The sequence below is a fragment of the Bos grunniens genome, chromosome 15, assembly GCF_055505025.1.
Source record: "Bos grunniens cultivar Pamir isolate PY7600 chromosome 15, Bosgru_T2T1.0, whole genome shotgun sequence".
Lineage (NCBI taxonomy): Eukaryota > Metazoa > Chordata > Mammalia > Artiodactyla > Bovidae > Bos > Bos grunniens.
Window position 1 is genome coordinate 8,561,833 of NC_141179.1, and position 25,847 is coordinate 8,587,679.

Consider the following 25,847-nt stretch of genomic DNA (forward strand, 5'->3'; position numbering starts at 1 on the left):
CTTCAGTTATCTCGTCTGTGAAAGTGGTTTACCCATGGATGTGGGAAGGATGAGAAGGAACAGTCTGAGGTGCTATAACAGGTCTCCTTACATCTTCCTTTATCGTGTACTTTCAAAATTGCCAGAAATACCCTGCTCAAAATTTAGCCAGGTCATTTCATCCTTTTGTTCAAAACTCTCCAGTCATTTCCCACATCTCCCCAGATATAAACCGAAGGCTCCAAATGATCTGGATAGAAGGATATTATTGGTCTTACTGCCTTTTGCCTCCTACACTCAATGCTAGTTACACTGGGCCCTGCTGGTCTCTGACCATGGAGAATGCATTTCTACCCCAGAGCATTTCCACTCACAGGATGACTCTTCCTTCAGATGCCTGCATGACTTACACTGTAACTTCCTTCAGGTTTTTTCCTAAATGGCCCTTTCTGTAGACATAGCTAGTATCACAACACCTGCACCATGACATTTCATTTCTTATCTCTCTCTCTTTTTTTTTGCTTTACTTTCTTCTCAACAGTTAACAGGTATATGATCAACACTTTACTAATTCATCTTATTTACTGTCTGCATCCATAACTAGAATCTAAAGCTCTATGAGAGAAGGAACAAGTGATGTTCTGTGGAATAGCATATTCTTAATCCATGGAACAGGGCCAGACACATAGTTGCTCTTTAATAAAGATTTGATGAAGGAATGAATTATTCATCTTTCTCTAAGACTTTATTGACCACAGAGCTGTTCCCTTTTAACACTAATCTAAAAAATTAAATTCAAATCTCTCTTTAAAATGAAGGGTTGGTTTCCTTGGTGTCTCAGACACTAAAGAATCCACCTGCAATGCAGGAGACTCAGGTTCGATCCCTGTGTCAGGAAGATCCCCTGGAGAATGGAAAGGCAATCCACTCCAGTATTCTTGCCTGGAGAATCCCTTGGACAGAGGAGCCTGTGGGCTTACAGACCATAGGGTCAATGGTGCTAGTGGTAAAGAACCCACCAGCCAATGCAGGAGCCGTAAGAGATGTGCATTTGTCTCCTGGGTTGGGAAGATCCCCTGGAGGAGGGCATGGCAACCCACTCCAGTATTCTTGCCTGAAGAATCCCATGGACAGAGAAGCCTGGTGGGCTACAGTCCAAGGAGTCAAACACAACTGAAGCAACTTAGCATGCATGCATGTATAATGTTCACTTTCTTTTTCCCATAAATATAACCTCGCTGGGGTATGCAACCCTTTCCCACTGCATACCACTCTGTCATCCAGTGTTCTCCTTAAAAACTGGTTGATGCTGCTTCACCTGGGCAAACAGATGAATCACAAGTTCAATTATTTCATGACCCCGGTAAAAGACTTCATCTTTCCCACAGGGAAGCCAATTATCTTGCACCCAAGTGCCCCAGTGGGCTGAGTGGGTTGAAAGTGGAGCTTGTTTCCTAAAGCTTCTTCACACAGGGTCCTGTCTGGATTAACACCTGGATCTCTCTAGCAACAATTATATACAATGTTATTGCTGGCTGGGTTTTATAACAATGTATTCAAAACCAAGAAACAGAATTGTAAAAATGCTCCTCTTGAGAAAAGTGTTTCATGAGCCATTTGAATTTTTTTCTGTAATAATAGTGCCTTTGGTGTCATATGTAGCTTGAATACTTAAACCACTCCAGACTTTAAAATTATGGGGTGCAGCGCTATACTTGGTAATCACAAAGGATTACTGCAATTAACTTCAATTCTGTTTTGGGACTATTTCACACTGTAATACTTAATAATACTTGTTGATAACTCTGTTACATGTGGTGTAAAATACTTAAAGGCTTACAGTTGATTAGTGGAGAGTGGCTGGATAGAAATCCTTATAGTGATTTTACTACTTAGGAAGCAATTTATGAAGCAATATTAGCTATACTTTTTAAATAAAGCTGCTACAACACTCTGATGACCTATTAGACCCAAGATGTTTCATCCTGCCTCTATGTTAACTTCAGAACCCCATGCATTTGGTCTTCAAGTGTGCTGCACACACATGCTGCTTTCTTTAAAGTTGCTTGGCACCAGGCCAGTGCAGATGTTCTTAGGCAAGTGATTCTGAAGTCCCTAAAAAAAGTCTGGGAAAATAAAATTTATTACAGCTCTGAAGTTGCAAACCAAAACAAGTTTAATTATCTTATCCAGTGATCATCTGAGGTTGCTGAGATGATGTCTGTGGATTGGGAGGGAATTAACATTCACTGGATACCTACTAAGAGTCAACATTTTATCTAGAAACTTTCAAAGTCAGACATTATAAAGAGCATTTTACATAAAAGAAAATAAAGCTTAAGAGCAGCAGATGCTGCTGCTTTCTTCATTAAGAGGGCATGTGGTTGGAGTTCTTCCTTTTAGAGGAACAATACTTCTCAGGAGTTGTTTTAAGAATTAAATGATATAAATACAAAGTGCACAGAACAGTAAGGGCTCCTGGAAGTACAGTGGTATTACTATGCACCACTACTGATAACAGAGACACTCTATATACATTATCTCTAATTCTTACAATGTTATTATGAGATTAGATATAAATATCCCTCTTTTAAAAATGAGGAGACTGAGCTCAGAAAGTTCCCTACCCAGAATTACCCAGTTAACAGGTGGCATAAAATTCCAATATAGCTCTATCTGACTCTGGACCCCATGCTCTTCCTGCTTAAACTGGAATCTACCAGAATGCAATTCACTGTATACCTGGAGGTGGGTAACATACAAACCACATACTCAGATGAAGTGGAGTGCTGTGTCTAAATAGCAATCATCTGCTACCATCCCATTACATCCATCTCCATTTATCAATCAGTTTATAGCTCTGACATTTACTATTGATCACTGGTTGCTAATTGTGTAAGTTTATCTGTCTTATACCTCCCACAACTGAATAAACATCTTGGAGCCATATTCTTCACCTCCTCTTCTGTTCTCCACAAGACTTACTCAGTGATAGCAAGAGCACAATCAATGTGTCTTAGTGAAATGGTCAGATTTTCTTAATATAAATGCTCTCAAAGATTCTAAGAAGAAATCTTCTTCTTAGAATGAATTTCTTCTTCTTAGAAGAAATGAGTACTTTTTCCTCATAGAAAAATAATTCCAAAGCATATAATCCCATTCATTTTCCTTTTTAAATCCCTAGGCAAAAGAAAGAAGTGAGGATGGTAAGTGGGAATGAAAGGAGTGAGGGATTACAGTGAGGCAAATTAACACTTTTGAGAGTGATGAATACATGTGTTATGTTGACTGTGGTGATAGCTTCATAGGTGGATACATGTGACAAAATTGATCAAACAGTACATTTTAAATATGTGCAACTTATTGCATGCCAAGTGTGCCTCACTAAAGCTATAAAAACAGCACAGGCAGATATACAGTAAAATGGAGATGGATGCTGTCCGGGGAACAGGAAGAATGTGATAAGAGAGGATGCTACAAATAGAGAGGAGCCTTGAATGCCATGCCTGACCACGGCCATCACAGGAGAGGCACAACCAAGCAAGCACTGCAGAGGAAGCTGCTGGAAGCTCTCTGAGAACGGACTGAGGTCGACAAGCCTGGAGGCAAAAAAGAACAGCAAGGAGGCCAGCACAAGACTATGGAGATGGAGAGAAGGTATGGGTTCACAGGTTATTAAGGAGATAGACAGATTTGGTCCCAGGCTACAGAAACACTGGAATTGAAGATTTACCTGAGTTCTGTAGCCTAAAGCAGATGTTAGAGGGATAGGAACTCTCAGAGAAAAGGTCAGTGCCACAGAGGGCCTTATGATCATTTCAGACTGACCCAGAGAAGAAGTCAGGTATCTGAGAATAAAAGATATCAACATCAGACAGGTGCATAAAACACTGCATTCTGTCTATGCATCCAGACCCCAGATTATTAAAGGGCTTATGCTTTTAGTATGATCCAAATGTCCAACAGCTGGGGAATAGGTAAGCAAACCTTGGCACCATCCAGTGGATGGGCTACCAAGTCGTGGCTGAACAGGACATATGTGAAGATTATGTACACAAGAATTTTGCTAGGTAATCCAAAGCTTTTTTGAGTAGAACATGATATTGTATACCCACAATGATTTTAGCAACTGTGTTAACAATAGGGGTGAGGGGGGACCTCAAGAAATAAAGTATTGCTGAGCTGCAATGAATAAAAAATCTTTGGGCAACAGGATCGCACCTCCTCTACCAGATGCAGATTTGACAAGCCTCATTATCCACATATTCCTCCACTAGGCACAGTATAAGCTCCTCTCCATGTACCCTCACACTGAGCCTCTCAAATATGGAAAAACTATTCAGTATGCAGAATCTTTCTTAGGGTCCTGAGTTAAATCCATATACTCTTGCATATATGATCAATGAATTCGTCTTTTCTCAAGAAATTTTGGAAAAACCTATTTATTATATTTTAATTATAGACTATAAAGGCAGGACATTCGATTCATCATTTTAACATCTGAAAACAGTAGACTGGTCAAGGTAGATAGCTATGAGAGGGAAAATCCTGAAACCAGATCCCCTGAGCCAGCAGCCCACTATCACCAATGTAGTAATAATTATTTGCTGAGACTACTGGATCAAACTGTTATCTGCTTCTGTACTGTTAAGGAACAAATGACAATCATCTGAGCATGTCAAATATAAACTACCCTGGCATATTAGTGATCATTTTGCATTATGCCCCCAAAACTTTCACAGTCAACATCTACAGCTTCCACATCTCAAACCCTTTAACTATAATGTCTTCAAGAAAACTACCCGGATCTATTGTCTAGAGATGGGGAGACTTAGGGCAATGTTACTCCATGTCATCTTCAAGTCCACACATGTGAGAAAAACTACAAAAAGTGAAAATAGGCATTTACCAACTTTTAGAGCTATCTGAGATTACTGCACAATCCACGCATGTGATTCTGTGTTTTATGAAGACCCTGGCCCATGATGTACTGGAAATGCAAACAACTGTTCCTTCAACACAACGAGTAAGAGAGTGCTTTAGGGCATTCTGGTTTGAAACAGAGAGTTAATTTAATCGCTCGTTCCACTTAATGACAAAAAAGGACCCTAGTTATACAAGTTTGAATGGCTTTTATTAACTTTTGTGAGAAAAACTTTCTCAGAGTGAGGCACTTATAATAATGCTCTATTGGATCTGAAGCTTATTTCCCAACACCAGGAAGTAAACAGTGCCAGTTTGATGTTATGTAATTAACCAGTTTTACTCCTGAAAACTGTCAGAGCACAGAATTAAATGAAATAATGCTGCTGAAGGGGAAAACCACTACCAAAGTCACCAAGATGATTCATCTGATAAAGGCTTTGGGTTTTAATTCTCCATGAAATTTTGCATTGAGATCAGACACCATAATTAAATTCTAAAACTGAACTCATGTTACGGTATCATCATGAAAATTCTAAGTTCCAAGTTTAACAACATACCAGCTTAGAGAATCCAATGGTGAAAAGTGGAAAAACTTCCACATTCAGTGATAGTCGCTGGCCAAGCAGACCATATAGGATAAAGCTGTTAGGAATTTTAGTCTTCCTTCTTGAAGGAAAAGCAAGTAACCAACTTACGTCTCATAGAAACAGAATGTTAATCTTATGAGACATTAATTTACATCTTTGCAACTCACGTTTCTCCTGGACATACAAGTAGCCTTCCATTGTCCACTGGCTGGGTGGCCTGTAATCTTGATTGGCAGATTTCATCCTCTGCATCAATCGCTCTACCTCTTGTCGAGTACTTTCAAAATTATTCCTCGTCTTTAGTAAATAGAAACAACAATTTCATTCAGTGTTTTCTACCAGTTTTGAGGAACACCCAGTCTAAGGTTTCAAAACTACAAATGGTGCAAAGGATAACCTTGACTCTTTCAGGACTGTTCACCATATCCACCACCATCTACATTGAATCCTATGCTCTAATTTTGATCTGCTTTAGTGAAACTTTTCTGAATGACCTTCTGCATGTTTCTCTTTGAATCTGTGTATGTGTGTATGTTATCCAATTTCCCACTTAACATTATCTAGGGAACAACTTATAGCTTTACAAATATAAGATATTAATTAAAATAACATTTTATATCCCATAATACCTAAGATAAAAAAAAAAGCAGATATACAACAACTTAATTTGTTTTGAGGGTTAAAATAAATTCACATAGTTTTGATATATGTGGCACTAATCAAGAAAAAGGTTCATCATTTTTATTCCGAACACCTCTTTGAAGAAATATCACTTACCTTGTTTTCCCAAAATCCTAACATAGTTATCAGGAGGTCAATGCATAAATTAACACATAAAAATGAATAGTTTTCCAAGTTCTAACATCTTCTATTGTAGGAAGTAATTTACTTACACCATAGCAAGTTTACTTAAGGGAAGATATAGAAAGTATATGGCTTTTCTCTATGAAAATCAATTTTGCATTCAGGTCATATTATCTCAACAATACACACTTGGAAACATAAGAATAATCACCAACCTGTGAGACAGTGATGATTACCATTTTGTTACGGCCCCTAATAAAAGATCTGAATCTCAAAGTAAAGTTAGGAAAGTTTTCTTAATTGCCACTTTTGCTGCTTTTCCCTTTGAAACATAAGGATATGAATTTTTTCCAATACCTTACCTGTCTCTTGTTCTCAAATCTCAGGAATTTTACTGCAATTGCATTTAATATGGAAATAATAAAAATACTTTGGGTTTATAATTTTCCCTTTTAATATTTACTGAGAAAGCCCAAATGGATTCCATATTGAAAAACAATGGAATGAATTGCATGTGAAATTGATTCTGTGAGAAAATCTAGGTTAAATAAAAAGCTAAATGCAAAACACAAGTAGAATAAATGCAATTACTTATTTCTTGTGCTACGCTCCAAACGCATATTTCTATTTGCTGAACATCTTTACAATAGCAAAAATCAGGTAAGGAGTGAAAGGCATGCTTTTTATAGAAAATTAAGTGAAATCTTCACAAACTATTTTAGCTACAGAGTACCAGACATGGTTTCAGAAATAACTCTTCATTTACACAAAATCCTCAGCAATCAAGATTTTGTTATTGGCATCATCGACTCAATGGACATGAGTTTGAGCAAACTCCTGGAGATAGTGAAAGGACAGGGAAGCCTAGTGTGCTGCAGTCCAGGAGGCTGCAAAGAGTCCAGACATGACTTACCAACTGAACAACATATTTGATAATACAGAAAGGATTGGCTAACTTTTTAAAGTGTAACTGGTATTCAGTACATGTAAAACAGAATTCGTATAACTGCAATCAAATATTAAAAGCATTTACTGGACAACTTTACAAAGTAAACTGTCCCAGAAATAGATAGGGTGTTTTTAAATAATTCTCCTGAAGCTTTAACACAGCTTTTATGGATGCTTGAAAGCCACATTTAAATTTATTTTTAGAAAACAGTAAATGTCAGCTATAAAATAAATAGCTTCAGGGAGGAAAGGGACAAAGCATGAAAGTCCATTGTGAAAGTTCCTTTCACAAACACAGAAATACTGCCCTCTCAGGAAATATGACATGCCTAGGGTCACTCAGCAAAATAATGAAAACACTAGATAAAGGCAACAGTTTCTAAGGTCTCTGCACTCAGATATTTTCATTTTCACGAAATTTGGCAGTATATATTTTTCAAACATGAGATTAGCTCTTATTTTAAAAAGTTAATAAATTTATTAAGTGATTTTTCTAAATGAATGAGACTTTATTGTACTCAGATAAGTTTTTGGAAGACTCCAAAGTTCAGCTTGGCTATAACTCAGTTGCCCTGGGATCATCTGATTAACTAAGGAGAGGCAGTGAGAACAGGTATAGTCTTACATTCTGCAAGTTGAACTGCAGCTGTTGTTTATATGGTGCAAATTCCTGGGCGAGTTCATATCCCTCGTGGTAAAAAGTAAATAAACCCTGGAGGAATGATAAAAGCTGCAAAAACAAAGAGATAAAAAATAAACCATAAAAATGTGTTTTTTAAAAGGATGATCATCAAATAAAATAAATTAGAGAAATTATATTTCATTCTAATTCCTCTAGCTAGTAAATTTTGAATATCCTCAGCTAAGTTGGCACTAGAATTACAGATATGAAAGAGAAGCCATGGAACCTAATTTTTACTTCTTTTTTGGCAGACGTGATTTAACTTTTAGGTCTTGTCATGGACAGTTGTCATGCTAACTACTCTTCAAATGCACTGACAAAATATCCAGGAGAGAATTAATGGGGATAAAGATGAAAATAACACAGTTCAGTTCAGTACAGTCGCTCAGTCATGTCCAACTCATTGCGACCCCATGATCAAGAGTTTTCTCCAACACCACAGTTCAAAAGCATCAATTCTTTGGTGCTCAGCTTTCTTTATAGTTCAACTCTCACATCCATACATGACTACTGGAGAAACCATAACTTTCACTAGACAGACCTTTGTTGGCAAAGTAATGTCTCTGCTTTTGAAAATGCTGTCTAAGCTGGTCATAATTTTTCTTCCAAGGAGCAACTGTCATTTAATTTCTTGGCTCCAGTCACCATCTGCAGTGATTTTGGAGCCCCTCAAAACAAAGTCTCTCACTGTTTCCATTGTTTCCCCATCTTTTTGCTATGAAGTGATGGGTCCAGGTGCCATGATCTTAATTTTCTGAATGTTGAGTTTTAAGCCAACTTTTTCAGTTTCCTCTTTCACTTTCATCAAGAGACTCTTTGGCTCTTCTTCACTTTCTGCCATAAGGGTGGTGTCATCTGCATATCTGCTGCTGTTGCTGCTAAGTCGCTTCAGTCACGTCTGACTCTGTGCGACCCCATAGACGACAGCCCACCAGGCTCCTCTGTCCCCAGGATTCTCCAGGCAAGAATACTGGAGTGGGTTGCCATTTCCTTCTCCAATGCATGAAAGCGAAAAGTGAAAGTGAAGTCACTCAGTCATGTCCAACTCTTCGCGACCCCATGGACTGTATATCTGAGGTGACTGATATTGCTCCCAACAATCTTGATTCCAGCTTGTGCTTCATCCAGGCCAGCATTTCTCATGATGTACTCTGCATATAATTTAAATAAGCAGGGTGACAATATACAGCTTTGATGTACTCCTTTCCTGATTTGGAATCAGTCTGTTGTTCCATGTCCAGTTTTAACTATTGCTTCTTGACCTGCATACAGATTTCTCAGGAGCCAGGTAAGGTGGTCTGGTATTCCGATCTCTTTAAGAATTTTCCACAGTTTGTTGTGAGTCACACAGTCAAAGGCTTTGGGGTAGTCAATAAAGCAGAAGTAGATGTTTTTCTGGAATTCTGTCACTTTTTTGATGATCCAGTGGATGTTGGCAATTTGATCTCTGATTCCTCTGCCTTTTCTAAATCCAGCTTGAACATCTGGAAGTTCACAGTTCACATACTGTTGAAGCACGGCTTGGAGAATTTTTAACACTACTTTGCTAGCGTGTGAGATCAGTGCAATTGAGTGACAGTTTGAGCATTCTTTGGCATTGCCTTTCTTTGGGACTGGAATGAAAACTGATATTTTCCAGTCCTGTGGCCACTGCTGTTTTCCAAATTTGCTGGCATATTGAGTGCAGCATTTTCACAGCATCATCTTTTAGGATCTGAAACAGCTCAACTGCAATTCCATCTCCTCCACTAGCTTTGTTCATAGTGATGCTTCCTAAGGCCCACTTGACTTCCCATTACAGGATGTCTGGTTCTAGGTGAGTGATCACACCATCATGGCTATCTGGGTCATGAAAATATTTTTTGTATAGTTCTTCTGTATAGTCTTGCCACTCCTTTTTAATACCTTCTGCTTCTGTTAGGTCCAAATGGTAACAGACTTCCCTGGTGACTCTGACGGTAAAGAATCTCCCTGTAATGTAGGAGACCCCGGTTTGATCCTTGGATTGGAAAGATTCCCCGGAGAAAGGAATGGCTACCCACTCCAGGATTCTTGCCTGGAGAATCCCATGGACAGAGGAGTCTGTTGGGCTATACAGTTCATGGGGTCAGAGAGAGTCGGACATGACTGAGCAACTAACAGCAACTAACTAACTAACCCTAGAAGAGATTCTAACCAGAAGTCGGAGATAAAAATGTGCAGATGTGAGGAATACTAAACCAGTAAGCCAGAAATAAGAAGTACCCAAAGAGAACCAATAAGGATGGACAGGTGAAATTCAGGAAAAGATCATGAGGTGGCAGTACTGGTTTATGTAATAAACAGACAGTATTTTTGCAAGCAGCAGGAAGAACTCAAAAAAGAAGCAAGAGTTGAGCAAAAACATGGAGCTAGATACAGATCTTTTCATGTAAGAGTTAAAATTAAATTTTCTTTGCAAAAGCACAATTTCCATGACCCTAGCTTTCTAATCCCACATTCATATGCACTTATTTATGATGTTTTTATTTGTAAAGAGCAGCTGTCCAAGGAGTTATCAGACATGGTCATTTATATGAAATGTTATAACTGAAAAATAATTTATTTAAATTTTTCATTTAATTTCCTGGGATTTTATTCCATATACAATTCAATCTCTTCCACAACTTCTTCCTACAATAAAGTTAGAAAACACATTTGAGAAGATGCTAATATTTTTCTAATTCAAACAGCATAACATGTCTGTAAACTTTTATTTTATATGAGGAAAGAAACACAGTTTGAAATCATCTTTATATGTGAATAATATCCTGTCATTTCCTCTGTCTGGGGAAGAAGGAGGATTCAGTCAAGCATCAACTGGTGTGTGTGTTATGATTTCCAACAGTTAAATACTGGTTCTGCAATGATCTAATGCTTCTCTTCCTAAACAAGTTAACTTCTTACAAAATCATATACATTTTGGAAAGCATATACTTTCGAATTGGTGTTAAGTTGTTACATTTTAAGGAATTCCCTTTATTTGTTCAACAGTTCCTGATGATGTGTCAAAATACATTGTCTGTAATTTTATAATTATTTTATGCTGTCAATTTAATATCAACAAATAATTATTAGGGAAAGTAAAAATTTAATAGATAACCCTTTACTAAAAGGATGCCACATACATTTATTAAATTATTCAATAATATAAGACATATAGTTTGCACATATTGTGACCCAATTTAAAAGAACTGTATCTTAAAATAGTATTAAAAACCCTTTAAATAACCATGGCATAGATATGTAAATTTAGATTTTCAGAGACAAAATAAGAAAAAGCCTGTGAAGTATATACTTAGGCAACAGCAGCCTTCTAAATATTTGCATAGTAGTTATGAATTTCTTGCAAGTAATATTGTTTCATTTCTTAATGTCTATACTGTCTTATTAGGAACTGGATATCATAAAAGAAAGATACTATTGTAATATTATGCAAAGTATAAAGAATTCAACTTACAAAGGAGATACTTTAAGAACATCTGCAATAAATATTTCTATAAGACACCCAATTCCTTGAGATACATTTCCTACTGGCAACTTCTGGTAAAATTCAGATTTGCTTAGTAGTAAACAAGTATGTTTTAATCTCACAGTGCATGCTGAGAACCCACTAGGGAAAGGACAATTCTTTAGGGTGTAGAGAAAAATTATATACAAAGAGTTATCCACCTTTTACTTTTGTTCCACATCTACTCTGAAAGCAGCATTTGAGAAAGTTTAATCAAGACAGCATGTATGACATAATTGCCTCTAGGTGGTGGCAAAGTTAAATGTTTAGTTCATTTTATCCTTAACAAATTCCATGATGCTGCATCAAGGAAACTTAACAGGACAGCCTGACAGTTTAGGAATTGCATTTCCACTGTGTCACTTTCTTTGTTCAATGTGCCTGGTAGGAAGTGCAGTGGTAGGAAAAAGATTATTGTCTCAGCTTACCTTAAAGTAAACCTGACATTTAAAATGATAATATCAATAACAATAAGCCAGTACGTAGATTAGGTTTTAATATTAAGAAAGGCATTTTACCATCAGGAAAAACTCATATAGCACTTTATCATTCCCAAGGGCTTTAGAATCAATTTACCTCACCACTGCAACAAATTGACCAAATGTAAAAACTGATACTGCATTTATAGATGAAAAATCATTTGTGACATTGTACAGGAGACAGGGATCAAGACCATCCCCATGGAAAAAAGGCAAAAAAGCAAAAGGACTGTCTGAGGAGGCCTTACAAATAGCTGTGAAAAGAAGAGAAGAGAAAAGCAAAGGAGAAAAGGAAAGATATAAGCATCTGAATGCAGAGTTTCAAAGAATAGCAAGGGGAGATAAAAAAAAAAAAAGCCTTCCTCAGTGATCAATGAAAAGAAATACAGGAAAACAACAGAATGGGAAAGACTAGGGATCTCTTCAAGAAAATTAGAGATACCAAGGGAACATTTCATGCAAAGATGGGCACAATAAAGGACAGAAATGGTATGGACCTCACAGAAGCAGAAGATATAAAGAAGTGGTGGCAAGAATACACAGAAGAACTGTACAAAAAAGATCTTCACGACCCAGGTAATCAAGATGGTGTGATCACTTACCTAGAGCCAGACATCCTGGAACGCAAAGTCAAGTGGGCCTTAGAAAGCATCACTATGAACAAAGCTAGTGGAGGTGATGGAATTCCAGTTGAGCTATTCCAAATCCTGAAAGATGATGCTGTGAAAGTGCTGCATTCAATATGCCAGCAAATTTGGAAAGCTCAGCAGTGGCCACAGGACTGGAAAAGGTCAGTTTTCATTCCAATCCCAAAGAAAGGCAATGCCAAAGAATGCTCAAACTACTGCACAATTGCACTCATCCCACATGCTAGTAAAGTCATGCTCAAATTCTCCAAGCCAGGCTTCAGCAATACGTGAACCGTGAACTTCCTGATGTTCAAGCTGGTTTTAGAAAATGCAGAGGAACCAGAGATCAAATTGCCAACATCGCTGGATCATGGAAAAAGCAAGAGAGTTCCAGAAAAACATCTAGTTCTGCTTTATTGACTATGCCAAAGCCTTTGACTGTGTGGATCACAATAAACTGTGGAAAGTTCTCAAAGAGATGGGAATACCAGACCACCTGATCTGCCTCTTGAGAAACCTGTATGCAGGTCAGGAAGCAACAGTTAGAACTGGACATGGAACAACAGACTGGTTTCAAACAGCAAAAGGAATACGTCAAGGCTGTATATTGTCACCCTGCTTATTTAACTTCTATGCAGAGTACATCATAAGAAACACTGGGCTGGAAGAAGCACAAGCTGGAATCAAGATTGCCGGGAGAAATATCAATAACCTGAGATACGTAGATGACACCACCCTTATGGCAGAAAGTGAAGAGGAACAAAAAGCCTCTTGATGAAAGTGAAAGAGGAGAGTGAAAAAGTTGGCTTAAAGCTCAACATTCCGAAAACGAAGATGATGGCACCTGGTACCATCACTTCATGGGAAATAGATGGGGAAACAGTGGAAACAGTGGCATACTTTATTTTGGGGGGCTCCAAAATCACTGCAGATGATGACTGCAGTCATGAAATTAAAAAACACTTACTCCTTGGAAGGAAAGTTATGACCAACCTAGATAGCATATTGGAAAGCAGAGACATTACTTTGCCAACAAAGGTCCATCTAGTCAAGGCTATGGTTTTTCCAGTGGTCATGTATGGATGTGAGAGTTGGACTGTGAAGAAAGCTGAGCACCGAAGAATTGATGCTTTTGAACTGTGGTGTTGGAGAAGACTCTTGAGAGTCCCTTGGACTGCAAGGAGATCCAACCAGTCCATCCTAAAGGAGATCAGTCCTGGGTATTCATTGGAAGGACTGATGCTAAAGCTGAAACTCCAGTACCTTGGCCACCTCATGCGAAGAGTTGTCTCATTGGAAAAGACTCTGATGCTGCGAGGGATTGGGGGCAGGAGGAAAAGGGGATGACAGAGGATGAGATGGCTGGATAGCATCACCAACTTGATGGACATGAGTTTAACTCAACTCCAGGAGTTGGTGATGGACAGGGAGGCCTGGCATGCTGCGATTCATGGGGTCACAAAGAGTCAGACACGACTGAGTGACTGAACTGAACTGAACTGAATCATTTAGCAAAACCCATAGCAAGTCAGCAAAGGAATAGCTTATTCACAATTTCTCAGCTGATTAATCTCCAGGTTACAGCTTAGTTGGCAAAGAATCTACCTGCAATGCAGGAGACCCTGGTTCTCTTCCTGGGTTGGGAAGATCTGCTGGAGAAGGGATAGCTTACCCAGTCCAGTGTTCTTGGGCTTCCCTTGTGGCTCAGCTGGTAAAGAATCCATCTGCAATGTGGGAGACCTGGGTTTTATCACAGAGTTGGGAAGATCTCCTGGAGAAGGGAAAGGCTAACCCCTCCAGTACTCTTGCCTGGAGAATCCCATGGGCAGAGGAGCCTGTTGTGCTACAGTCCATGGGGTTGCAAAGAGTCGGACACGACCAAGCAACTTCATTTTCACTTTTCACTTTTCTGCATTGGAGAAGGAAATGGCAACCCACTCCAGTACTCTTGCCTGGAGAATCCCAGGGACGGGGGATCCCGCCTGGTGGGCTGCCGTCCATGGGGTCACACAGAGTCCGGCACGACTGAAGCAACTTAGCAGCAGCAGCTGGCATGGGAGTGAGGAGCAGGCCTCTGAAGCAATCTGGAGTAATTTTAGTAATTTCACATGACCGATGCCCAAACTGGGCAGAACTAGAATAATGAACACAGTGTGATACTGGAACAAGGACAGACATACACATCAATTGAAGAGAACTGAGAGTCTAGAAATAAACTCAGATATCTATGAACAGCTTATTTTCAACAAGGGTGCCAAGATCATACAATGTGTAAAGAATGGTCTTTCCACAAAGAATTCTTAGACCACTGAAGAGCCACATGGAAAAGAATGGAGTTGGACACCTACCTCAGACCACAGACAAAAACTAATTAAAATTGGGTGAACTGAAGAGCATGTGTATTACATCCCAATAAGAGTGTTTTTTAAAAATACAAACACTTCTCATAAACAGAGCATCGTAATGTACTAAAAGAGATCAAAGTCTTATACAGACGTCTACATCTGGCCACTGAAATCTCCAAGAAGACTGGAAAACTAGAGCACAGGTAAGGCATAAATTTTCATCCTGTACATGTGTCTGGCCTAGGAGATAATCCTGCGGTCTTTGCTATTCTTTACTTGGAGGAAAACAGAGAGAAAAATCGTAAGGGATAGTTTCTGAATGACCACAGAGTGCTTTAAGTCTAATGTACAGATTGAATGGGAATGAAAAAGTATCAATATCTAATGCAATGAATGAGAAAACCAAAGAAAAAAGAGTCATGGCTGGAAACTGGTCAGTCAGTGTGGCACAGGGGGACTTGTCAAAGAGGGTAATAATCAGAGAAGCTGTGTTGTTGCAAAGTTGCCAAGTCCTATCTGACTCTTCAACCTCAAGAACAGCAGCACGCCAGGCTTCCCTGTCCTTCACCATCTGCTGGAGTTTCCACAAACTCATGTCCACTGAGTCAATGATGCTATATAACTGTCTCATCCTCTGCCGCTCCCTTCTCTTGCCCTCAATCTTTCCCAGCCACAGTCTTTTCCAATGAGTCAGCTCTTCACATCAGGTGGTCAAAGTATTGGAGCTTCAGCTTCAGTCCTTTCAATGCATATTCAGAGTTGATTTCCTTTAGGAATGACTGGTTTGATCTCTCTGCTGTCCAAGGGACTCTCAGGAGTCTTCTCCAACACCACAATTCAATAGCATCATTTCTTTGGTGCTCAGCCTTCTTTATGGTCCAACTCTCATATCCGTTCATGACTAATGGAAAAATCATAGCTTTGACTCTATGGACCTTAGTCAGCAAAATGATATCTCTGCTCTTTAATACACTGTCTAGGTTTGTTATAGATTTTCTCCCAAGGAACAAGCATTTTTTAATTTTATGACTGCAGTCAACCATCCATAGTGATTTTGAAGTCCAAAAAAATAAATAAAGAAAGTGAAGTCACTCAGTCATGTCCAACTCTTTGCGACCCCATGGACGGTAGCCCACCAAGCTCCTCAGTCCATGGGATTTTCCAGGCATGAATAGTGGAGTGGGTTGCCATTTCCTTCTCCAGGAGACCTTCCCGACCCAGGGATCAAACCTGGGTCTCCTGCATTGTAGGTAGACACTTTACCATCTGAGCTACCAGGGAAGCCATTTTAAAAAAATTTAAAAAAAAATAAAATAAAATCTGTCACCATTTCCACTTTCTCCCCATCTATTTGTCATAAGTGTCATGGGACTGGATGCCATGATCTACATTTTTTGAATGCTGAGTTTTAATCCAGCTTTTTCACTCTCTTCTTTCACCTTCATCAATAATAGGCTATTTAGTTCCTCTTTGCTTTCTGCCATTGGGGTGTTAGCAACTGCATATCAGAAGTTGTTGATACTTTTCCCAGCAGTCTTGATTCTAGCTTGTACTTCATCCAGCCCAGCATTTCTCATGATGTACTCTGAAGAGAAGTTAAATAAGCAGGGTGACAATATACAGCCTTGACATACTCCTTTCCCAATGTGGAACCAGTCTGTGATTCCTTTCCAGTCCTAACTGTTGCTTCTTAACCTGCATACAGATTTCTCAGAAGGCAGGTCAGGTGGTTGTATTCCCATCTCTTGAAGAAGTTTCCACAGTTTATTGTGATCCACACAGTCAAAGGTTTTACCATAGTCAATGAAGCAAAAGTGGATGTTTTTCTGAAACTCTCTTGCTTTTTCCATGATCCAGCAGATGCTGGCAATTTGATCTCTGGTTCCTCTGCCTTTTCTAAATCCAGCTTCAACATCTGGAAGTTCTTGGTTTACCTACTGCTGAAGCCTGGCTTGGAGAATTTTGAGCATTTTTTGCTAGCATGTGAGATGAGTGCAATTGTGCAGTAGTTTGAACATTCTTTAGCATTGTCTTTCTTTGGGACTGGAATGAAAACTGACCTTTTCTAGTCCTGTGGCCACTGCTGAGTTTTCCAAATTTGCTGACATATTGAATGCAGCACTTTCACAGCATCGTCTTTTAGGATTTTCAATAGCTCAGCTGGAATTCCATCACCTCCAGTAGATTTGTTTGTAATAATGCTTCCTAAGGCCCACTTTACTTCAGACTCTGTGATGTCTGGCTCTAGGTGAGTGACCATACCATTGTGGTTATCTGGTCATTATGTCCTTTTATGTATAGTTCTTCTGACACTTGTATTCTTGCCACCTCTTCTTAATCTCTTCTGCTTCTGTTAGATCCTTGCCTTTTCTGTCCTTCGTTGTGCTCATCTTTGCACAAAATGTCCCCTTGGTATCTCCAATTTTCTTGAAGAGATCTCTAGTCTTTCCCACTCTAATACTCTGTGACAGTGTGCAGGATTCTCGCTGTGGTGGCTTCTCTTGTTGCAGGGCACCAGCTCTAGACTCGAGGGCTCAGCAGTTCTGGTGCACGGGCTTAGTTGCCCCATGGCCCGTTGGATCTCCCAGAGCAGAGATTGAACACATATTCCCTGCATTGGCAGGTGTATTCTTAACCACTGGACCACCAGGGAAGTCAATGAAAAAAGTATGGAAGAACAAACGAATGAATGAATGAACAGATATGAACACAGATTCAAGTAATTTAAAAAGCCAAAACTTTCTGAAGTCATGGCTATATATTGCCTCAGCAGTGAAGACTCACTGGAGTTCCTAAAGATGAATTTCTAATATTTCAAGGGGATGCAACTCAGATGAAACAGACAGGGCTGAAACTTCTTTGGAAAGAAATAAGGCAATAAAGAATAGTCAGCTTATCTTTTCAACTAAATGGGAATGAAGAAGGTAACGTGGCCATTAATGTGGTAAAATCCAGCAGAAGCTATGTTTAGACCAGGCCTTTACATGATGGATTTCTAAAATTAAGTATAAGAGATCAGTCAGTTAAATAGATAGAATGCATTTTTCTGACTTCTCCAAAATTCTTCATGGTCTAACAGTCACTGCAAACTTCAAACTTTCAGAACTAAATCCAAAGGCCAAGAAGCTTTTATTTAAACATATGCAACCTGAGGAGAGCTTTATTGTTTCATTTTTATAGAAAGACTGCACTTAGATTTTCAGCAGAACAGAAATCTAATTTTTAGTCCTACAATGTCTTTTTAAAAAAAATAATACTGTCTTATTTTCTCACTTTAATCTACTCTAAACTTTCTATACTAAGGTTAACCAATTATATTGAAAATGAACACAAAATCTTTTGCTTTCAGGACCTGAAGGTCTACATGCTATCTGACAGACCTTTTTAACTTAGCAAGTAGTTGTTCAGTTTCAAAATTATTCACATCTACTAGAAAAGCTAAAAAGCATTTTATAAGTATATTTCATCATATAATAAGCTAAAGAGCTAAAGCATGTTAACTAAATTACCTTATATTTTTTTCAGAAAATGATTTAAAAATAAATTTAACAGTCTAAGGGATGAGTATTAAAAGGAGCATGCTTCAGTTTATATTTATTTTCATTTTTCCACGTGACATTTAAACATAATACAAAAAGACTGAAGTCTAAAAAAATAAAGTGAATATGTTCTTATAGAATTTATATGCATATTTTAAAGCATGTTAAAATGAAAAATGTGGTTTTGAAAAAGCTTTATCTGGCTTTGAAGCACACTGATAAATGACTCATCAATATTGTTTTCTTATCTAGTGATAACAGTCCATGTGCAAGCTCACACTAGCTTATTGATGCTTATGACAAACCAGGTACATTGTGTATTACCTGCATCAGATGTGACAATTCTGGGAACTACACACAAAGTTTATCCCCGACTGACAGATAAAAACCTGAGGATCACAGAATTGGAAAAGCATTCCAAATTCACAGAGCTGTAAGGCTGAAGCCAAATTTCAACTTATAGTCACTCAGCCATTACACTTTGTCTCTACATGAAAAGTGGCCAGTTACCTGTGGCCTCGGGAGACAAAACAGAATTATGAAAGAAGGATGGAAGAAACAAGTGAATGAATGAACAGATATGTGCATGCACTCAATCACCTTTACCAAAGTGAACAAAAATCTCTTATTTTCTTCTTCTAATGTTTAAGGAATTAAAATAGCTTTACAGTCCAGTTTTCTAGGGTCATCCACTTTATTGGTCAGAGCAAGCAATAAGAACTAACTTTTGTAATGAAGCAGTCCTTAAGGCTGTTGGTGGTATGAAATAGTTAACTCTGGACTTGAGTTCTGGCTTCCTGGTTCTCCCTCTCTTTAGGTTTGTGACCTCAGGCAACTAATAGTCTTTCTGTGACTTAAGTTTCTCATCTTGAAGGATAAAAACTACCAATAATAAAGCCATGGTGGGGTTCACATGGGAGAATGCGGAAAACACAGGACACAGAGTAGTTGCTCACAAAACTCTAGTCCCAGCTACGTACGCTTGCAGGATGCAGTCAAAACATCCACCAACTGCAGCTGAATGAACCGTAAGGGAGTTAAGCTATAAAAAGATTATTTTGGTTTTCTGAGCCACAAACTTCATGTTCCATAACAGACTTTCAAGACAGGGTATTCACCTCTCTTATGTAGGCTGTTCATGTTTAGCTACTTCTCAAGGTTTTTCTCCTAATCCCTCAAAATTCTCATAAAATCTGGGCAACTCTGAGAAATAGGAGGATCTTACAATCAAGAATCAGGAATTCATATTTCTCCCTCTCTGATCTTTTCTCACCCATTACAGACCTGAACTCACATATCTTGTTGGCAAATCTGAAAGAACACAGTCAAGCACTGCTAGACAGAAATATAACACAAACCACAAATGCAAATGAATGTGAAAATTTTGATTTTCTAGTAGTCACAAGAAACTTAAACCAAGCAAAATTTAATATTTTATACAGTGTATTCAAAAGATTATAATTTCAACATGTAATCAATATAAAAGGATTTAATGATACTTCTTTAAAAAAGAAAAGCTTTCTTTTTTGTACTAAGCCTTTGCAATCTAGTATGTGTTTCAGGTTTGGAGCACATCTTAATCTACACTAGTCTCATTTCATGGGTTTGACAGTCATACATAAGTAGTTACTACCACACTGAGTAGTGCGAATCTAAAGATCATGAATTAGCTACCATCGCATTCCAGATAAACTATGATAAACAGGGGGAAAAGGCCATTAAAATCATATAGCTATTGGAGAAGTGAATTTAAAAAGCTGGCTTTCTGTATACTTCAAAAGCAGTAATTTATAAAAAATTTATAAATGCCCCTCTTTTCCCATATATTAGATCCAGATTCTCCTAAGAATAATGAAGACGTAGGAACATCTTTTCCTGGTACCACCTGAATATTCTGTAGACATTTTATCATAAGTACAAGTTGACCCTTAAACAATGTGGGGATTAAGGATGCCTATATGCTTATGTGCATGTGTGTGCACACAACACACACACACATACCTTTTGGAACTCTGTGTAAAACTTTACAGACCAGTCATGGCATCTGTTGCTCTGCATCCGCAGACCCAACCAACCTACAGATGGTGTAGTTCTGTGGTATTTATTTTAAAACATCCACATAAAAGTGGGATCCAGACCGTTCAAGGTCGTATTGTTCAAAGGTCAACTATAGGAGGATCTTGACGTTAATCGAAATCATGGAAAATTAGTCTCAAATGATCATCATAAAGTAAGAATATTATTTAATGAGAATCAACAGGACTATTTATATTTTCTACTTGCTATCACAGCATCTGTTTAAGTCACACCCCTAAAGTACTTTGCTTTACTCTAATGCTTTTTTGTCAAACAAATCTCAGCTAAACTAGCATAGATTGCTTCATCTCTTCAATACAAAGCTTTACACAACAGGAATTGGATTTCTGCAGGAAATAACCTTCAAAGATATTAAAGTATCCTCATGTGTTTTTATCTTTATAGCTCCTGGGGGCTTTGTTTTTGAAATCTTAAAGGCTTTTTTCCTCTAATTAATTTGTAAATGTGTAGCCTAAAGAGTAGCAACCCCATGTTCTAGTGCTCCCATTTCTATTCTTCTCATTACGGGGGTGGAAATTAAGTAAAATCCCATGGATGAGACTTTGTGGCTGGAAATGGAATGAGACTAAACTGACAGTACTATTTGGTTTGGCCAGACATTCTAATAAGAAAAATCCAGCAGCCAGGAAAATATTTTGGAAGAAGAACAAATTTCACATCGACCTTGACTGTGGTGTCACCAGAAAGGCATGCATTACAGAAGACTTATCAGACCATCCCAGTATGGGATACCACAGAGGGAAGGAAGAAACATTTCAGTTGAAGGACAGTTTCCACTTCTCTACCTGTATTGTCACATGAATTCACAAATTCTTAGCATTCCTTCTGTGATCTGTGGGCAAACGATTTTACAACCTTTTCCTTATATACCTGATGTCATCTTACAGAATGGTCTGGTTCACTGTTCCCAGACACGATGGGCTATAAAAGAATCTTGGATGGGGAAACGGGCTACACGTGTGCCTCTTCAGAGGAGAGAGTTACTACAGCTGTGGAAGGATCATTCCAGGTGCGAGGAAGACCTGCACAGCAGATGAGCACAGTATCTGCAGGGAATGGGAATACACAAGGAAGGAGAGTGATGGGGAAAGCATCAGAACTAACGGGGGCACTTTAACAAAGAGCTGTCATTCAGAAATCCCAAGGGGCGGCCAGATGGGGAAGTGTGCCAACAAGGAGACAGGCTTCAAAACCCATGATACGACTCAGAGGCAGGACCTACTCCATGAGAAGAGGAGTAGGAATTTTAAGAATTAGTCATCTTCTTTGACGACGGCTTGTCAAGCTGACCATGTGTCCAAGAACCCCAGCTGAGTTTCAGAAAGCCAAGTAAAAGTTTATCAGACCCCAAAGGATCTTCTAAATAAGAGGCTATCAATTCAAACTAGGGGGTTTAAGAACTTAGTGTTTGGAAACAGAACTTGGAGTCAAGGCTGTCATCACAGTGAAAGTCGCTCAGCCGTGTCCGATTCTTTGCGATCCCATGGATCCCATGGATCCTATACAGTCCATGGAAGTCTCCAGGCCAGGATACTGGAGTGGGTAGCCTTTCCCTTTTCCAGGGGATCTTCCCAACCCAGGGATCGAACCCAGGTCTCCCACATTGCAGGTGGATTCTTTACCAACTGAGCTATATAAAGTTAAATTCTTGAGCCTGTGGTGTGGTCTTCAGTCCCTTAAAGCCTTGGAAGTGAAGGGTTGGTCTTGGAAACTTGTGAAGCAGCCAGCAGAAAGGCAGGTGGCTCTAGTTGAAGGGACAGGAGTGAAGCAGGGGTACAGACCAGGCAGGGGCTAAGACTCGTCCTGGACTCTGCTCTGTCCCAGTTTCCCATCACCTTTAGGTAATCATTGATGGGTTTTCATCAGGAAATAAAATTTCCAAATATATTTAGAAATGTATCTCCCCTTCTCCTTATCATCCACTAAATTAGGAATAGGGTATTTTATTGCTCATAATAAGTAGTTTTTTTTTTTTAAATAAACTGACATAGGAAGAAAAGATGGATTAAATGATATATTTGATTTCTTATATATTTTATGATCAATACCCTATCATCTTGACTATAGAACTTACCCTTATTCAGTCACAGATGATACCTCATGAAAATGCCTATTCAGGCAATATTGTAATATATTAAGGTATTACTTGGGAAAAAATGCCAAGAAAACGAAGTAAGTTTATAAAGACCAGCCACCTGTTCTTTTCTGCAATGCAGTTTACATTAGGGAATCCATTACTTTTTACACTGACTTAGGAAAATAAATGACTTCACTGGAAAGTCAGGCAGGTCCCCGCCTTGTAAGGAAGCAGAGTGGAACAAAGGAAGAAATACAGCCTTACCTTCTCTCCCTTCAACTAAAGGTTTGATAAATGGGTCACTGTAGCGGTGAGCTGTTTTCCTTTAGGTATATGTAATATACATGCTTTAATGTTAAATTTTAGGCTTTTTAAATCAACAGGCTATTTCAGAGCAGTGCTAGATTTACAGAAAAGCTGAACAGAAATTAGAGCTCACCACCCACCCTGGCCCTTACCCACACGGGTTCCCATTATTAACACCTTGGATCAGTGTAGCACATCGGTTACAAAATGATAACCCAGTAGTGACATATTATTATGAAAGTTCATAGTTTACATTACAGTTCACTCCTGGTATTGTACCTGCTACACACGTTTTGACAAATGTATAATGAATAACATGTATCTACCATTACAGTGTCCCATAGATTAGGGCATTTCATTGCCCTAAAGTGCTCCATGCTCCACCTACATACTCTCCCATGCTTCTCTCTCTCCTTTTATTTTTAAAAACCATAATTGTCAACAGAAAAAAACTGCAAATTTTTCTTAGAAGATGTATTATAGCTACTATTTTATACAGAAAATAGATCTTACCGGTTCGACAAACTCAAACTTCTTTTTTTCCTGAACCTCTTGAATTTTAAAGACGTATTCTAGTGATGACTCATAGAAGTTCTGATGTTCTCGGTCAACCTGTGTATCTGCCTAAAAAGCACACAAAGGCAAATCATGACATAGAGAGTGATTATTGAAGGTTCTGTGTTAGAGAGGGAAGCAAATATTATTCTACTCTGAAACCTTTTTTAAAAATTAAGTCCTACAAAAAGTTTGAATATGGCAATTGTATCTTGGGAATACAAAGACTAGGAAAACACAGTCTTTGTCCAAGAGAGCTTATAGTGTATGGAATGGGAAGAAAATGCACGCACGCGCACACACACACACACACACACACACACTCACACACACAGAGCAAACATACAACATTCATTAAATTAAAAATGATTATAAAAGGGTACGCAAATCATATGAAAATCTAAGCAATCACAAAAGAGAGTCTAAATTCTGGAAAAAGAATGGTGGTGCTCTGAGTTGGATCTTAAGATGAATAACTGGTCATGAGTAGTCAAAGATAACAAAGGGGTCACTCCCATGAAAACGTAAAGAGGCATGAAAAAGTCTGACAGGGTCTGCCTTCAGAGTAAGTGGAGGGAAGGAGGCAGAGGCAAGGCTGGAATAACACTACAAAAGATCCTTAAAACCTGCATTGCAGGCAGATTCTTTGCCACCTGAGCAATGAGGGAAGCCCCGAAAACTGCATAATGTCTTGATTTAATTGAGGAAGAATCATCTCAGAATATTCAACAGTAGGCTTTCCTGGTGGTTCGGACAGTAAAGAATCTGCCTGCAATGTGGGAGACCTGGGTTCGACTCCTGGGTTGGGAAGATTCCCTGGAGGAGGACATGGCAACCCACTCCAGTATTCTTGCCTGGAGAATCCCCACAGACAGAGGAGCCTGGCGGGCTGCAGTCCACGGGGTTGCAAAGTCGGACACGACTGAGTGACTAAGCACACACATTATAGAGATAATACTGGTAGCAGAGTTCCCAAAGCAGAGGTTCTAAGCAATGACTCATGCTGCAACAACGCTGTGCACATTCTCTTCCCTCTTCTATGCTCATCATCATCCTCGCATGCTGTCTTTAGAACTGACTGGTTCAGTAAAAACGCATGATTTTACCTTATTTTCATTGCCCAAACTACACTACTACTCACTGCCAGCTGAGATTAGTAAAGACAGATGAGTAGAATGGCCTCTCCAGAATACTAAGTATCTGCCAGCGACAATTTCGGAATAGGACACTGCTTTGGAGCCATTTTACACTGATAATTTGACAAACAAAAGCTTAAAGAAAGATAAAATTAGGTTTTCTGGCTTTGACAGCATAGCATCTTAAAACTTCATTTGAAAGAAGGACTTTAAAAAATACTTACATAATTAAAAATAACCCAGTAAGTAGTTCATTAGTGATGGATAAACTTGAGAATTCCAAGTTTACAGACTAATATATCAGAAAGTGAAAGTGTCAGTCATGCAGTTGTGTCCAACTCTTTGCAGACCCCATGGACTGTAGCCCACCAGGCTCCTCTGTCCATGGGATTTTCCAGGCAAGAGTACTGGCGTGGGCTGCCATTGCCTTCTCCAGGGGATCTTCCTGACCCAGGGATCAAACCCGGGTCTTCCGCATTGCAGGCAGATTCTTTACCGTTTGAGCCACAGAAGGAAGCCACAATATATCAAAAGAATAATATAAACCAAGCGGGAAATTTGGACCAGTAGCTTTTCAGTACCCTAAGTTAGTATTTCACACAAATTACATACATTTTCTTCCTACCACTTAGAGGAACAGACTATAGAATAAATGGTAAGGGGATGGATACAGGTGGTGGTATGGTAATAAAGTTTAACAATTGGCTCCCTTGGGAGTGGGGGGCGGGGAGATCCCAATTTACACTATTTGCTGGTCTTTGTGGTATAAATATTCCCAAAATAACCAGTTCCAAAGCACAAATACAACATCACTGATCCAGCAATGAGAAAGAGACGAGAAAACTGGTCCTCCAAGAGAAAGCTCCAGTGTACACCACAGGGTGTAAAAGATGCAAAAATATTTTCAGTCTCAGAGATAATAGTCTATCCAACAAATTATTTCTGAAGCTTCTGTTTACTTTAAAAGATGATCTTTGTGTCAACTCACACACGGGAACAAATCTGAATGCTTGAAACACTGTTAGAGCCTAAAATTATTATTTCGGGTTAACAGAGCTGTGCATAAAAGAGTTCGCAGAGCAGGCATGCTAGCCATTGAAAGGCCTGCTTCGATTAAAGAGCTAATACTGGTAGCAGAATTTCCAGGGGCAGAGGTTCTAAGCAATGACTAATGTTCCAACACTACGGGAATGTGGATTTTAGGAGGGTTCCCACCTGAAAGGAAGGAG

General features: G+C 38.9%; 1 protein-coding gene across 6 annotated transcripts in view; it reads right to left on the bottom strand.

The window, feature by feature from the left end:
• Window positions 1–25,847, bottom strand: part of ARHGAP42 (Rho GTPase activating protein 42) — a 348,391-nt gene that overhangs the window by 64,333 nt on the left and 258,211 nt on the right. For all 6 annotated transcript variants that reach the window (XM_086338908.1, XM_086338912.1, XM_086338910.1 and 3 more), the window contains 3 exons: window positions 23,441–23,551; window positions 7,870–7,974; window positions 5,660–5,789 (listed from right to left, as the gene is read on the bottom strand). In XM_086338908.1, coding sequence (XP_086195034.1) covers window positions 5,660–5,789; window positions 7,870–7,974; window positions 23,441–23,551 — 346 coding nt within the window. The remainder of the gene's footprint in view (window positions 1–5,659; window positions 5,790–7,869; window positions 7,975–23,440; window positions 23,552–25,847) is intronic.